General features: G+C 38.2%; 1 protein-coding gene across 7 annotated transcripts in view; it reads left to right on the top strand.

Moving 5' to 3' along the window:
• arhgap12a (Rho GTPase activating protein 12a) overlaps positions 1–15,419 on the top strand; it is a 53,982-nt gene that overhangs the window by 22,087 nt on the left and 16,476 nt on the right. For 5 of the 7 annotated variants that reach the window (XM_036555682.1, XM_036555679.1, XM_036555681.1 and 2 more), the window contains exons 3-5: positions 9,844–10,083; positions 11,783–11,914; positions 14,382–14,480. In XM_036555682.1, the coding sequence (XP_036411575.1) occupies positions 9,844–10,083; positions 11,783–11,914; positions 14,382–14,480 (471 nt within the window). The remainder of the gene's footprint in view (positions 1–9,843; positions 10,084–11,782; positions 11,915–14,381; positions 14,481–15,419) is intronic. The other 2 variants (XM_036555677.1, XM_036555680.1) reach the window with 2 other exon arrangements.

Genomic DNA, 15,419 nt, shown 5'->3' with positions numbered 1-15,419 from the left:
ACTGAACTTTACTGTACTAAAGAGTAATGGGGGAACAGTTGTGTGCTGGTCTACTAAAACTTAGATCTACCCAGTGGAAACTATGCACCCTATACAAAGCTTTTCAACCTCAGATTCTTTTGGCTTGTTGTCTGGACGTGACTTTTGAATCAGCGAGCAGAAAGATGGGTGAAGATGTTTGCTTTTAAATCAACAACTGATGGTGCAACAGTTAAAGGTGCTGTAGATCTTAGTCATCAAACCTGGAACTTCTGTTTGTTGAGGGAAAAACTGTTTTTGATCAAAAATCTAGTTATATAATTGTACAGTTAGTTCTGAACCGCATGCTGAAATACATGCTCACATTCTCTACTTTTAGCCTTATATGTGATTTTTCATGTTTGAGATCATTCACCTTTTTGAGGGTGAATGGGAGAGACAGAAGCATTTGCATGACGCCGTATTTAATCCCATCTCACGTGGACACTGGATAATAGCGCATAAAAGGTGTGTATGTGTGCATGAGGTGTGTGTGTGTGTGTGAGTGTGTGGCATGCTGGCTGAGTAAGCAGTATCTTTCCTCATTCAGTGCAGTCATGCTGTAGTTTTCCTATTCGTGTCTTCACACGTTGACTGAACCTGCATGATTTTGTAAGAGCATGTCTGCATTTCTTTTATGCAGAAATTTCTGAATGATGACTTGCGAGGATTTAGTACAAATATCTTCCCAAAGGGAAGCACACGTGTTATTACTGTGATGTCTACCGCACTGCAGAAGTGTGCCCTCCGGCTGGGTTTGAGTCTCAGCTGTGCCATGTGTCATTCATGGCTGCCGCACTCCATTTTGAGTGAAAGTAGAATTTTGACCTGCGGTCTTCACTACAGATGGTACGATACCACTTTTTCTTTTTCTCATACAGTTATTGAACAGAAGTAGGTAGTAACAAGTTACATTTACTCAAGTACCTGTACTTAAGTAAAATATTGAACTGTACTCTTTTGTGTGTTTTCAGATATTAATATATTTACTTCTACTCAAGTATAATAATAAACAATGGAATCTACTTTTTTACGCCATTCGTGTTTAGTTACTAATTCCTTCTTGTGGAAGTCTGGAAGGAAATTCTCCTCTCGTCCTTTGTTATATCTTACTTTAGAAGCACACAATAAACAAACAAAACGCAACCAATAATGGGACAAAAACCCAAAGTTGCTAAGAAAATAGGAAGAAAAGTAATAATACTTTGTTCTAAATCCAGTGCTTAGTTCAAAACTTTGTTCTCTGTCTTCTTCCTGATAAAGTCTGAATCTAGTCAGTGATTGATCAGTAATGCTCTAGCAGTTTGACACAGCATGTGTGCATGTTTGAGTATCCTGTTTGTTGACCCTGATCTGACTTTTGTGTGATTAGTGAAGGAGTGGGAGAGAAAGTGAGAGTTAAGGAAGAAAGTCACTCTCTCTTAGCGGAGATGATTTACTTTAGGATAATGAGATTACTAGATTACTAGATTACCAGACCTCCTCTTCCTCTTCCCCTTCATGTTCTTCCCTTGCAGCAGTCCCTCAAATTTGCAGATTTTATATGATTTTGCTGATCAAGATATCCCCATAATATATATGTAAATGATATGTATTGTATATAGGTTAATTCACATGAATAATCAAATATAAAAATCTTACCTTTTTTGCAGCCCTAGTTTAAAAAAACTCCCATGTTGTGTAACTGTCTAAATTTGGCCCTACTTTTGGAAGATTACCGGTTTGATTCAACAGAAATTAAACCTGCCCTTGATTAACTCGCCATGAATGTTGTTTGTAGAGGGTCATTAACTTCATAAACTTTTGTTGTATCACCTAAACATGCATTTAAATATTTGCATCTTTGATTTTCCTTGTAGCTGTCTTTGTTGTATAGAGAGCAGCAGCAGTCTATCTGGGTGTCTTTACAAAGTGCACCTCATGTAACCTGAAGGCAAGAACACACACGCAAATGCATAAAGTAATGTCTGAGGGAAGCATTTTGCACACAGTGTACTGCAGTTTGACTGTGTGGTTGCCGCCTCCTGTCTGCAGAGCAGGTTACAACACCAGAGAAAGAGGGTGGAGGGGTGGGGGGGATGAAGGATAGTAAAGGTTAGTTAGAGAGGGGCTATATCAGAAATGAGAAGTCATCAGAGAGGGATTTTGTTTGTGTGTGCACACATGAGTGAAAGAATACAGAACATAACAGAGGCATTGGACCAAGTAGAATGTTACTGTTTTAGTGTAAATGCTGAATGCTCACATTCCCCACCAGCTGCTTTGGGAGGACGCTGTTCCAACATGCCATACCACCACAGCTCTCTCACTCATACTTTCTCATTCCAACACACGCGCACACACACACATACACACACACACACACACACTTTATGCAGTGAATTTTCTCCAGTACTTTCAGTTTTCTTCATTTCATTTTATGTTATCATGCTATTGAGAACCATTGAAAATTAATAAAATAAAAAGTTCTAGCTCATTAGTCTTAGCCCTATATTCCAATGTCTTAGTCATATCCTAACAAATTATTATAAGTTCTGGATCATCAGTCTTAAACTGCAGTCACACTAGAAATTACAGTTTACATCACTTTGGAAAGTAGGTGTGGCCAAGGCTGGACTAGAAGAATCTAACTCACTGGCTGCTGACCATAAACATTAATAATAAGTTATTCCATTTAATCCATCCTTCCAGCTGACTGTGTACAATTATGCATCTTTTTTATGTATTAATTTAGAGCCAATCAGAAGGATATAAAATAAGTGTAGTGCTTAGAGACTGCTAAAATTAGTGCTTCCTTCATTTTGGATCTTCAGTGCTGCTAAACAAAGGACCACCCCTTCAGAGGTTAACTCAGCCAGAGTTACTCTGACATCTTTACTGCTTCCTTCATATATCATCTTGTATAATAGTGAGCTATGGTGAAGGCCAACTGATAAAATTGGGTACTAAGTAAGTAACTTTGTAAATCATGTCAGAAAATCATACAGTGGCCTACCATGGCGAGTGAAGCTGTGATACAAGACCTGTGGCTATAGGCCAAAAGCCAGACACTAAAAACACCCCTGAGCTAGCTCCGGTTCTAGAGAGACAGAGACGGCTGCTATTAACATATGCCATATGTCATGTATGGATGGCTGAAAAAGTGATGCATTTTACAAAAGTGATTCACTGTTTGTAGATTGCATTGTAGCCTACATTCAAGTAGACTGTATACCTATACAAATCAGATAGCTTACCTGTCACCTGGTAGTACAATTCAAGTCACGTAACCCCACCCCTGCTTTTAATCCCTAGGTCACCTCCTGTCTTGAAAAGACGTTTTTGGTGATGTTATGGACTCATTTGACACTTGTGAGCTTCTGGTTGTGTTGTACACAGCAGTATTCTCTAAAACTAGGCAGGGAAGTGGTAGAAGTGGTTAGTAGATAGCAGCAGCCCCCTCTGTTGTCCAAAACGAGCATAGCAGGAGACATCTGCAGATCTGGTCTGCTGGCAGGTTTTTCTAAGACCTTCCGGTGTGATTTTTTTTTTCACAGTTACAAACGAGACATTTCCAGGGACAGCTCCAACCAGGGACAGTCCACCAAAAATGGGGGTTGTCCCTGGAAAACGAGGATGTCTGGTCACCCTAGTGTGTGTGTGTGTGTGTGTCACCTTACATCCATTACATAATGATTGCTGTTCTAAAGTCCTCTGAGCGAGGCAGAATTAGAGTAATTAACGAGAACAGATCTCACCACAGGATTACTGTGTGGATTAGCAGCTGGCATGATTACTGTTAGTGGTTAGCTCTCTCCACACAGCAGCTTTAGCTTGTTTATGTGGCTCTGCTACTGTCACTTTTGCTGCATCAAAAAGCTACTCTTAAATAGGTTTTTAGGGATTCTGTGATTTTCTTAATACATTAACTCCTTGTTACAATGTGTGGAACATATAACTGCTTGCTACTAGTATTTAACTTAATGAACAAAAATCTGAGGGTCCTGTTGTCTTGTACTTACCTAGCAGTTAAATTTTTGATCTGTGTCAACATGTGCTACATACGCAGTCTCAGGCTGATAACTTAAATTGTACTGGTACCAGCACCAAGTAACAGTATTAGCATTGTACCAACGAGTGAGATATGGGAAAGCTGAATAATGTTGGTGAAATACGGTCACGTTTTTTGCCTGAACCTTCTTGCACAAGGGAAATTTATTCTTCTTTGAAGCTTTAAGACTACTGTCAGAGAGTCTGGTAAGCCAAGAGCTGCCTACTTTGATAGGAAGGGGCTGACATGTGAAAATGACCTTTGTTTTTGTGTGACGTGTGGGAGCAGGTTATGCAGCAACACCTGGGGAAAACAAGTGCTATGACTGTCAGCAAACACGCAAAATATCTTGGCAATTCCTGCTAAACACCTCAAACAGTACTCTTAAGTAGCTTTTTAGGGATGCTGTGATTTACTTAATACAGTAACTCCACCTTGCTCATTGTTGTCATGATGTGCAGAACATATAACTGTTTGCTAGTATTTAACTTCATGAACAAAAGTCTGAGGGTCCTGTTGGACTAAAAACTGGTGTTTGGAAATGTGTACGTATGGCAGTGCGCATAGTTGCGGCCATCTTGGTGTACAATAGTCTGAATATCAGACCATCCATGGGGTAAATTATTATTTATTGATAGAATAATTATTATTTATTAATAATAAGAAAAAAGGTCAGAGCTCCTGTGTCGAGGTATAGTGTTTAATGTTTATCACTGATTTTATGATAAACTGTCTGTAGAATCTGACAAACATGTAACATCAATGCTCGAGACAAGTGAGACTTTGTGTTGGACAACTGGATGATGAATATACTCCACGACCTTCACAACCCAAGGCACCAGAACAAGCCTTGAAGGGATGAATTTGACTTGTTTTGCGTTACCTGCCGTGTGAACCCCAATCTGGCATGAGTATCTACATTAGCTGCAGAAGTATATGTGTGCTTTTTTGATAACGTTAATTTTAACTAGCGATAAGAAGCGATTTTCCTGTGCTTCCGTGAGCAGAGCACCTAAGGCTGAGACTGGTCACACTCTGATCCACCAGTCAAGTGTGAGTATAGTGAATATAAACTGAGAAAGGAAAAGAGCACAAAGCCTGTTGTTTCTGTCTTGCACTGTAAATGCAGACATTTACACATCTATACACTGTGCTGTTCTGTTAACCTTTTGCTCAAACACGCACGCTCAGCAAGTCAGGGGAAATGTAATCACCCAGTGGTATTTCGCACAATGGTAACCTTTAAACCATACAGCTAATCAGTAGTCCACAGAGAGCCACTTGGTCAATTCTACGTAAAGTAAAGACAAAACAGCACTGAGAGCATGTATGTGCACCAGAGAACAAACCATTTAGTCCATTTCCACTGCCATAAAAACACAACAGTGCAAAAATAGCACATAGTGGGCAACGGGAAGCCAGTCTGGCCAGTAGTGTGGGTCTTTGTATATAATAGAATGATAATTGCAATAATATTATTATTATTATTATTATTAACAATAATAAATATTGAAATCATGTAATATTGAGCATGTAATCAGGCTTTCACATTGGCTAGAGGAACACACCCATATAGGATTTCTGGGCCATTGCTGATCCAGTATTTTTATACACATTTTGATAAGTCAGTACACATACACTGATAAAACATAGAAACTGAAGCTTCACCTCCCTGATTAACTTCCAACATTAAGACAAAATATAACATTTGTTTTTAGAGGGTTTCAGATGAAGTAAATGAATAAAGTATAGATATTTAAGCACAGTGGATCTAAATGTTCTCTTCTTCCAGAGTAAAATAAATACATCATCAAGTATTGATTTAAATTAGCAGTCAAGATCTGCATCATGTGCAGATCTTAAAATTGTATTTATTTCTTTGTATTATTATTATTATTATTATTATCATTAATATTATTATTATTATTATGTTCCAATATCAGTATGATTTCATATTCATTGTGCATTGCTAGTTGGTGATACAGTTGAAATACACAAAAGCACAAGCATGTGACTAGCTGGGTGTTCAGAAAATGAGATTGTTATGAAATATTGAAAACAGCCATAATCACCAGGTAAGAAAAAAATATTCAGTTCACAATGAATATATATATATATATATATATATATATATATATATATATATATATATATATATATATGTTTTCTTCTTCGTTAAGTGTACACTGTCTGGATCAGATGAATTTGTGTTAGGTAAGGGAGGGGCAGTATGTTAAATGCAGGTTGGAACTAAACTCTGAATAAAGGTAGTTTTCTAGGACCGGAGCTGAAGACCATTGCTCTACAGGGAACACAATTCTGTGCATTTTAAAGCACAATTACTGTTTATTGACTGTATTTAACATATTCAGGTGGTGAAAACAAAACATAAAATTATAGCACGTTATTATCATTTATCCTTTATTTTTTATATGTTAAGCTAAGCAAATAAATAGAAATTGTGCACTAAAATTAGCAGAAAAATGTCATATATAACTTTCCTGAAGAGGATGTGTTAACCTGTTTGGACTTTGGACTGGAAAAACGTCATTTTCCTGGAGTTTTTTCAAACTTTTGCTTGCAACTGTACTTTTTTTAATTTACTGATTTTTTTAATAGTGTAAGAAGTGAGACACTGCTGAATGTTCATATTGGTCGGGCTGTTAAGCCGATGTGAATTCAGCTGTAGTGAGCTGGTGAAGGGTTTCAGATTCTAGACCTGGAGTACTTTGGCTCTACAGAGTTTAACGTTTTATGTAACTTACTGTAGTTAACTCATCAAGTTTTCCATTATAAACACAAGATGGCGACATTTGTTTAGTTAATTGAAATGCAGTGTGTTTAGACACAGCCTCCTTCTCTCTTTCTCTTTCTGTCACAAACAAACACTCACGCACACAAGCACACACGCTCTTAACAGATACATGGGGAAGTAGATATCAGGGTGAGACGAGCCCTTTTATGTCAGCACAGAAGAGAGTACGTTGTGTCTTACGCTAGAACAATGTGGAAGCATTTTAGATTCAGTTTGTCTCCACGTTCTGAAGATGAAGAGGTTTTCACCTTCAACACATCACCAAAGGTACTCCTGTGTGCTTGTCTGCATCTGCCTTTTACCTCTAAGGCTTCATGTGTGTGGATGAGCTTATGCAAATCTTGTGTACATTTGTGTGCATGTCCGGGCAGTACTACAAACTTTCTAAACAAGGTCTAAAATTGTGGTTAGTGTGCATGAATAGCGTGACAACTCAAATGTATATATCCAGCTTGTCCGTGTGTCAATGTGACATAATCTGTCAAATAACTCTTGACTATCCAACTACATTAAATTAAAATCACTATCTTTCCTCATAGAAAGCTCTCTTCTTGCCATGTGTAAGTATTGATATATATTGTCCTGATGAACTTAGACCACATTTGCACCTAATGTTGATGCAAATTAGAAATTTCTTAGATGAACATTATAAGATTAAGTAGATGATGAAATTTTCTGAAATCTTTTTCATCCCAGGAAATGATATTTCTGTTCATTTTCATAAAATAAATATTAGCAAATGTGCATTTGATTGTTGCATGTGATATTAGGTTCCTGTATGAATATAAAAAAAACTTTTATTGTGTGCGCACTTTAGAAAGTAAGAGAAAAGAAGACAGAAACTAAATCGGAAATGTAGTGGTTTCACACTGTTTATCTACTTTGTACATCTGTGTGTGAGCTTTGTACAGAAGTGCGCTGAATTTTAGGAACTTGATATGTTATGCAATTACCGGTGCCGTTACGTGCACACCAGTGGTGTAGGCAGAATTTCATTTCAGGAAGGGCCCGGTTACAGCTTGGGTGGGGTGGGGGCAGCTAGGAAGCATTATGCCCCACGGACATTGCTAAAGTGAAGCTGACAGCCACCAAATAGCCTGCTTCATTGGAGCTACCATAAGACAGTGCAGGATTGCTGACCTTGCACTGAACAGCCTAATGTTACCACTGCGGGCCGCGGCTAATTAACCTCCTACCTTTTGCAACAGTGGACGTGGATGATAGAGGTCTGCCCTCCCACGGGGACCCAGCACAATATCTTGCAGTGCAGGACTAATTTTCAGTGTTGCGCGCGGGAGCAGGTGGGAAACCAGCCCACTGCAGGCAGGAGTGGGCTGAAGCACGCATGAAGAAAATTCCTGCAAATGAATGAATAGCCTGTATAAAGTAGAATGATTTCATTAAATCATACGTATAAACAATATAAAGGATAACAGTAAAACAGTTCAAATGAATAAAGTCATTTTGAAGAGTTGCAAAGCAACCGATCACATGAACAACAAATTCTCGTAGCTGACAGAGATGGCGAAGCCTTCAGTGCAGCGGCCACAACTGCCAAGTCCAGTAAAAGACCAAAAATAACCGTTCTCTGGTTTAATTCATGATTTGTGTTTACTGGGAATAAATGGCATATGTTGAGTTTACTTCACAGTGAGGCTGATGACCATGACTGCAGTGTTATTTCCGCAGAGAACAGTATATTATGAATAATAGTGTATTGTGAATAAGCACTATTCACACAATACACTATGTCAAATGTTGGATGACAGTTTGCCTTGACCGGAACTGCGTAGGCAGAAGCGAGCCAAAACGTTTTGGTTGCGGGAGCGGGACTGATTTTTTGGGGGAGCAGGATGAAATTGTGCAGGAGCGGGACTGAAAAACAGTTTTTTGTTGTTTATCTGCAGTATTTTATTTATTTATTTATTTATTTATTTTTACCACAGTCAGATGTACTGCTTACCTAGCTCGCTATAGCTTGGTAAGTAGCCTACTCTAGGAATGAGCACAGTTCAGCTAAGTTCCCAGAAGCAGACGAGCAGATTAATGCTATGTTTACATGTTGCCATTGAGGAAAAAGTGCTGTATGCAGAATGGAATGAATGCTCCATATCCTACTTTATTTGTGTTTCTTGTGGTCCACTTATAATATTTGTGCGGTTTTCTGTACCACAAATGGTCATAATTAATTTTTTATGACCATCTTGCAACCTGTTGGCTTAAACAGATTAAATTAAACAGGCTGTTTTTGTGTTGCTGTGCCTTTAAGACTTGATATAAGATGACGGACCTCTGTTCTCATTGGCTGCTCTGATAAATGCCGTAAATGTAAAATGTAAATGTATTTTGCCTCATTCAAAAAGCAATTCAAGCTGAAACACTCTTCTGAACTTCAATATGAGTGGGAGGGGCTAAACTCCTGTGAGCTGAATAGGTGGACAGATGCAGATGAGTTGGTTCTTGTGACAAAACACACCATCAATTTCAAATGGGCTGTTTTTGCGTATATGCAGTTTCCATATATGCAATAGTGAATGGTACATTTTGAAGTTCTATTATTTAAACTGTGACATTACATGACTGATGGCTGCATGGAGCCAGAACAAATTGCCATGGTGGGAGCATCCGGTAAAAAAATTGGTGATTAGTGCTTTGGTGGTTACTTTTATTTTTTCAGCCACACTGTCAGCCACCACCCCACCCCCATGGGAGCTAATGTCCTGGTGCATACATACCACACACTTTCTCCTTAAGAGTTACACACACACACATGCTCACTAACATTTTTTATGAACTCTTTCAAAACCTTTCGACCTCTTGTGTACAGGACTTCCTTTTTCCATTTCCTGTGTTTTTCCTGTAATTTCTATGGTGAAATGCATCCTTGAGTAGAGCTATCTGTTCATTCAAATATATCACTGAATTCAAGATTTTGTATGTGTGTGTGTTTATGTGTCTGTGGTCCTTGTCTCCTGGACAGGGACGACCTGACTCACCTGTCTACACTAACCTGCAGGACTTGAAGATCTCTCAGTCGCCTCAGCCCCCGCTGCCCTCGTCCTCCCCTCTTAACACGCATGGAGAGTGGGAGACACACAAAGATCAGAATGGCCGGCACTTCTACTACAACCGCGCGACCCAGGAGAGGACGTGGAAACCCCCACGGGCACGCGACAGCAGAAAGGAGGAGAGGCACGACACTGCAAGTACAGAGACAGAGGTACTGTATGTATAGGGTGTATAATTTCCAACTTCGCAACAATTCAGTTCGATTATGATTCTTTAAAAAACAGTTAGGTACATGAATTCTCAGGATTTCACCGTGAATGAGTTTGATTATTTTGGTGTAAGTTTTAATTATTTAAAGAATAAACCGAATGCACAAATACGGCTAGAAGGACTGTTCACATAGCGACTGTTCCAAATTTAATTCAGTTGAATTGCCACCTTCAGATCGATGGATCTTTACTCCCCTAATACACTGCCAGGTCTATAAATATGGGAATCGGGGCTAAAATAAACTCAGCTTAAGTACTAGACACCACAGTACTAGTCAGTTGATCTGAGTGGTTTGGGATGGAGAAAATTCAAGTGTTGACATGGCCAGGATAACTAGATTGAAATATTTCTGAATCCCTTTGAGGGGACTGTGTTAGGAAATATGTGGAGAAGAAAAATCCATCCAAGATGGATGCAGGGCTATTAAAGTTTTGAAAGGTTTGACAGTTATAATTTCTATTTAGTTTTTCAGTTTAGTTTTTGATATCAGGTTAGTTTCAATTTGTTTTAAGGGTGCATTAATTGTTTTAGTTGTGTTTTTCTGAAAAGTAATAGCAATAGTTAAGTTTTTATTCAGTTTTAGGTTTTGGTTTTATGATGAACCTTTATTCCAACTCGGAAGTACATTAAAGGGGACCCTCAAAACCAACAAGATTAAATGAACAAAGGAAAATTAATAAATAAATAAATAAAAGCTCTGATAAGAAATTGAGATAAAATAGCAATGAAATATCTAATTTAAACAAATAAAAAGTAAGTAAAATAACTAAGATAATAGACAATAATAAAAAATAGACAAAAACATCTTTACAAATAAAACTATTCAATATAATAGTCAAATAATACAGTTGCATGCTCAGTGGAGATGGTTAGAAATTAGAAGATTAAAATGGTTGAGTGACACCAGCGAGCAGAGCTTTAGAGTTTCCTGTAATGTATTCCAGTTTGCTGGTGCACTGTAGATAAAAGCAGAGTTTTCCAGTTCGCTCAAAAGTCTAGGAAGATTCTGATTCAGATCCAGAGTCTGATAAATACCATTACATGCCTAGATCATAGATGTGATATAAGATGGCGTACGGCCTGAGAGCACCTAAGAAATAAAAATAAACCTATGAGTTCCTATGAGTCATGCAGCTAGAGAGGACCATCCAACAGTCGGCCACCGATGGCCAGCAGCGTGCTGTGTCAGAGCCCTTACAGAGCACTCTTAAACTATATATTTTTATTGTTTTATTACTTTTCGGGATAAAACACAATTTTGGGCTCCATCCACACACATGTAAACATGCATATGCACCCATGCATGCACAGCACACAGACATTCTAGGAGCTCTAATCCCCTGAATGAAATGCATGATGGGATAGCTTACTGACCTTAAATCACCCTGGGTCTTGTTATCTTCCTTTGCCTTTCTCTGAGTCTTATTTTGCAGTATGCATGTGAAGCAGTTTGGGTGATGTTTTACTGGTATGGGTATTGTGTACTAATACACCGCTGTTGGTGATGGAACTAATAAGTATTTCACTTTAATGATTGCCTCCTGTATCCTCCTATATCCTCTCATTCCTTTCATTTTTTCCTTTTTTTCTCCCTCTTTTTTCCTTGTTTTTCCTGCCTGCCTGTGATTGCCTGGGTGAAGGTTTTTTCGTCGGAGGAAAACTGTCTGAGTAGCCAGTCAGATAGCCAATATGGCTCGCCCCCTAGAGGCTGGTCTGAAGAGCTTGATGAGTATGGGCACACGCTGTATGTGTGTGACCATACTAATGAGAAGGTATACACCCGCTGACACAAAGACACTACAACGTTTATTCTAATGAAAAAAATATATGTAGATACCCACACACACAAACACACACGCTCCCACGAAATACACAGATGCTTGAGGCTATACTAATGAGAACTTACAGTACTGTGCAAAAGTCTGAAACCACTCTTCATTTACTTAATTTTCACTCAAAAAAATACAGTTAATAGCGAAGGATTTAGGCACCGGAGCAAATCCTTTAAAACCATTTATCTTGGCAGATAAAGATTTTTTCTTTTACTTTTAGAAAACACTGTGCAATATTTTATAATAAATATAGAAAAATATGAAAACAGAAAAAATAACAAGAATTTCTTTTTTTTTTAAAGAAATGATATGTTGGTCAGAATTCTCCTTGATGCTTTCGGTCATCATGTAACATTGTTACATTTCATCAGCAGTGCTCTCAGTTTAACATGGTGAAGTACTGATTAGCCAAACCAGGTGTTGGATGTTAACAACAGTTAATACTGGGCAGCCAGGATGAGAAGTAAGGAACCAGTTAAATTAACACGTTGACACTATTAAATCACTAAACTATAATACTATTATATTAATGTTATTTGTATTTATTATAATAAGTGTTTTTCTGAGCAAGTACATGCCTACTGCTCAGATAAATAGCCTGTGAAATACAGTTTTCTCAGGAGCTTGCATTAGTGAATGCATGCTTCCTAAATACTGAGAAAAGAATGTCTAAAAGAATGTCTAACAAATAGCCTTTTTTTCATTTCTCTTCTTTTTTTCCTGTTTTGCTTGTCTTAGAATAATATTGTAAGCATTAATCAGACAGAAACCAGATTTTCAGAAAGGAAGCTTAATATTTATATACATATACGTATTTTTTCTACTCTTCCAAAACAATCTATCATTCAGTACTGCTCAAACTGAAAGTCAGTATTATGTGACACCTACAGCGACCGGCCACTTCAAGTACACCTCCATGTATCTACACTCTTTGGCCATTTTATCAGCTCCACTTAACATATGGGTGCCTTTTAGTTCTACATTTACAGACTGTAGTCCATTTGTGGCTCTGCATACTTTGTAAGCCCCTCTTTACCCCATTCAACAGTGGCCAGGACCCCACAGGACCACCGCAGATAACACTGAAGTGGTGGTGGCATGCTAGTGCAAATTGTGTGCTGCCTCTGTGTCACTGCTGGACTGAGAATAGTCCACCAACCAGAATATCTAGCCAACAGCATTCTGTGGTCAGCGTCTTTTGACCACTAATGAAAGACTAGAGCACATGTGTCAGGCTCCTGTCCTTGCTGGCCAAAACACTGCAGATTTCAGCACACTGCCTTATTAAACACACCTGATTCAGCTAATTAGCAAGGCCTTCATGAACTGAGTTCAGAGCGTTAGATGAGGGTAAACGCTAATCTCTGCAGCACTTTGGCCCGGAAGTTCCTGAGATTGGCAGGCCTGGACTAGAAGATGACTAACATAAGTGCAGCAACAGATGAGCTATTATCTCTGACTTTACATCTACAAAATGGACCAACAAGGTAGGTGTGTCTAATAGAGTGGACAGTAAGTGGACAGAGTGTTTAAAAAACACAGCAACACTACTGTGTCTGATACACTCAAACCAGCGCAACACCAATAACATGCTACTGCAGTGCTAAGAATGATCCATCACCCAAATAATACCTGCTCTGTGGAGGTCCTGACCATTGAAGAACAGGGTGAAAGGGGGCCAACAAGGATGCAGGGAAACAAGTGAACTGTAGTCTGTAACTGTAGAACTACAAAGTGCACCTGTGTGGGAAGTGGACTTGATTAAAATGGACAAAGATTGTAGAAACAAAGAGGCATACTTAATGAAGTGGCTGATCAGTGAATCCGATATATTCTTTGCCTGCTAATTTTGACCAGTATAGATGACTTGTGGTATTATTGGTGAAAATATTGCCTGTAATCGTCAGGATTCAAACTCTCATTCTTGCAACAGTAGAGAGAAACCTTAAACAGTTGTGCTAGTAGAGAACTCAGTAAAACTCACCTTCTGTTTAACTACATCACGGCAATACAGGCTGATATTAATGGTAGCGAAAATGAGAAATTGTGATAAAACACTGTCTTTTCCTCTTACACTCCTGTGCCAGTCAGTGCAGATACATTTAAACAGATTGAGCAGCCCCTTAAAATCAGTATCAGTATCTAACACGAATTTCCATTGTGGTCAGGACCTAACACGTATACCAGTATAGGTGAAATATCAACCAGCACTAGGTTCTTATGGCAAACTTAGAAATTGGTTTTCTTACAGATGCTGTAATATATGGTGAGAACAAATGCCAAAATTTGGTTGAGGAAGATGAATCCACTTTCAGCCAAACAGATACTGGTGTGCGGTAGCTAGAATGCTGTGGTGTGCTTGGCAGAACATTGATGTCTGTTTATATACGTGTGTGTGTGTGTGTAGTGGATTAAACACACGGACGAACAGGGTCGGCCGTATTACTACAGTGCAGACGGCTCCAGATCTGAGTGGGAACTTCCAAAAGTCAATCTCAGAACACAAGTAAGTGTGCGCTAGTGTTTGAATGAGAGTGCTTTGGATCGGTTTTTATTTATTATATTTTTTATAGAATTTTATGTAATTGTGCTTGCTTATACCAAGGTGGGCCTCACAGTGTGATCTCAAAGAACATTAATGAGTGTGTAACAAGCTCATGAATCACTGGTCAAATAAAAATGTGAAGACTACATAAGTTAATGCTAGTACAATGCCACTTCTTTTCCAACACTGAAACCTACTAGCTGATTTGGTTACCAATCTTCTGTTTTTTTTTCTTTTTAAAACTATAGTGCTTTACAATGAGGAATGTTTAATTGAAGAAGTTTACTTAAATTGACCCCATCCCTGCATCCAATGAGAGAACATATTTTTATAATATGTAAATTGTAATAATTTCTCCTTTTTTAAATGCGATTTTGAAGTGGTTTAGTACAACCCCAAAAAAGAAAAAAGTTGATAGAGTATAGACAATGCAAATAAAAGAGCTGTGATTTCTAAACATTACTTTGACTTGTATTTCATTGCAGTCAGTATGAACACAATGTATTTAATGTTTTACAATATACATTTGTTCCTGCCATTCAGGCCTGCAACACATTCAAAAAAAAAAAAAGTTAGGATGGGGACCATTTAGGGCTAATAATGAGGTACAATAATTAATTATGATGTGATTTGAAACAAGTGATGCCAACAGATGATTGTATTCATGATTTGGTACAAAAGTAGCATCCACGAAAGGCCTAGTCCAACAAATGCGTGAGGCTAGTGTTTATATTAATATTAAAATTCATGAGGTAAAACATCAGATGATGTGCTGTTGTATTGTTTTCAATGTAATACAGGTCAAAAGGAATTTACAAATCATTTCAGTTTTATTATTAATTTCAGTGTTAATTTTAACATACCGTCCCAACAATTTCTGATTTCAGGGTGTAACTAAAT

Source organism: Colossoma macropomum, unplaced genomic scaffold (genome assembly GCF_904425465.1).
Source record: "Colossoma macropomum unplaced genomic scaffold, Colossoma_macropomum, whole genome shotgun sequence".
In the NCBI taxonomy this organism is placed as follows: Eukaryota; Metazoa; Chordata; class Actinopteri; order Characiformes; family Serrasalmidae; genus Colossoma; species Colossoma macropomum.
This window is presented reverse-complemented; position numbering and strand designations above follow the sequence as displayed.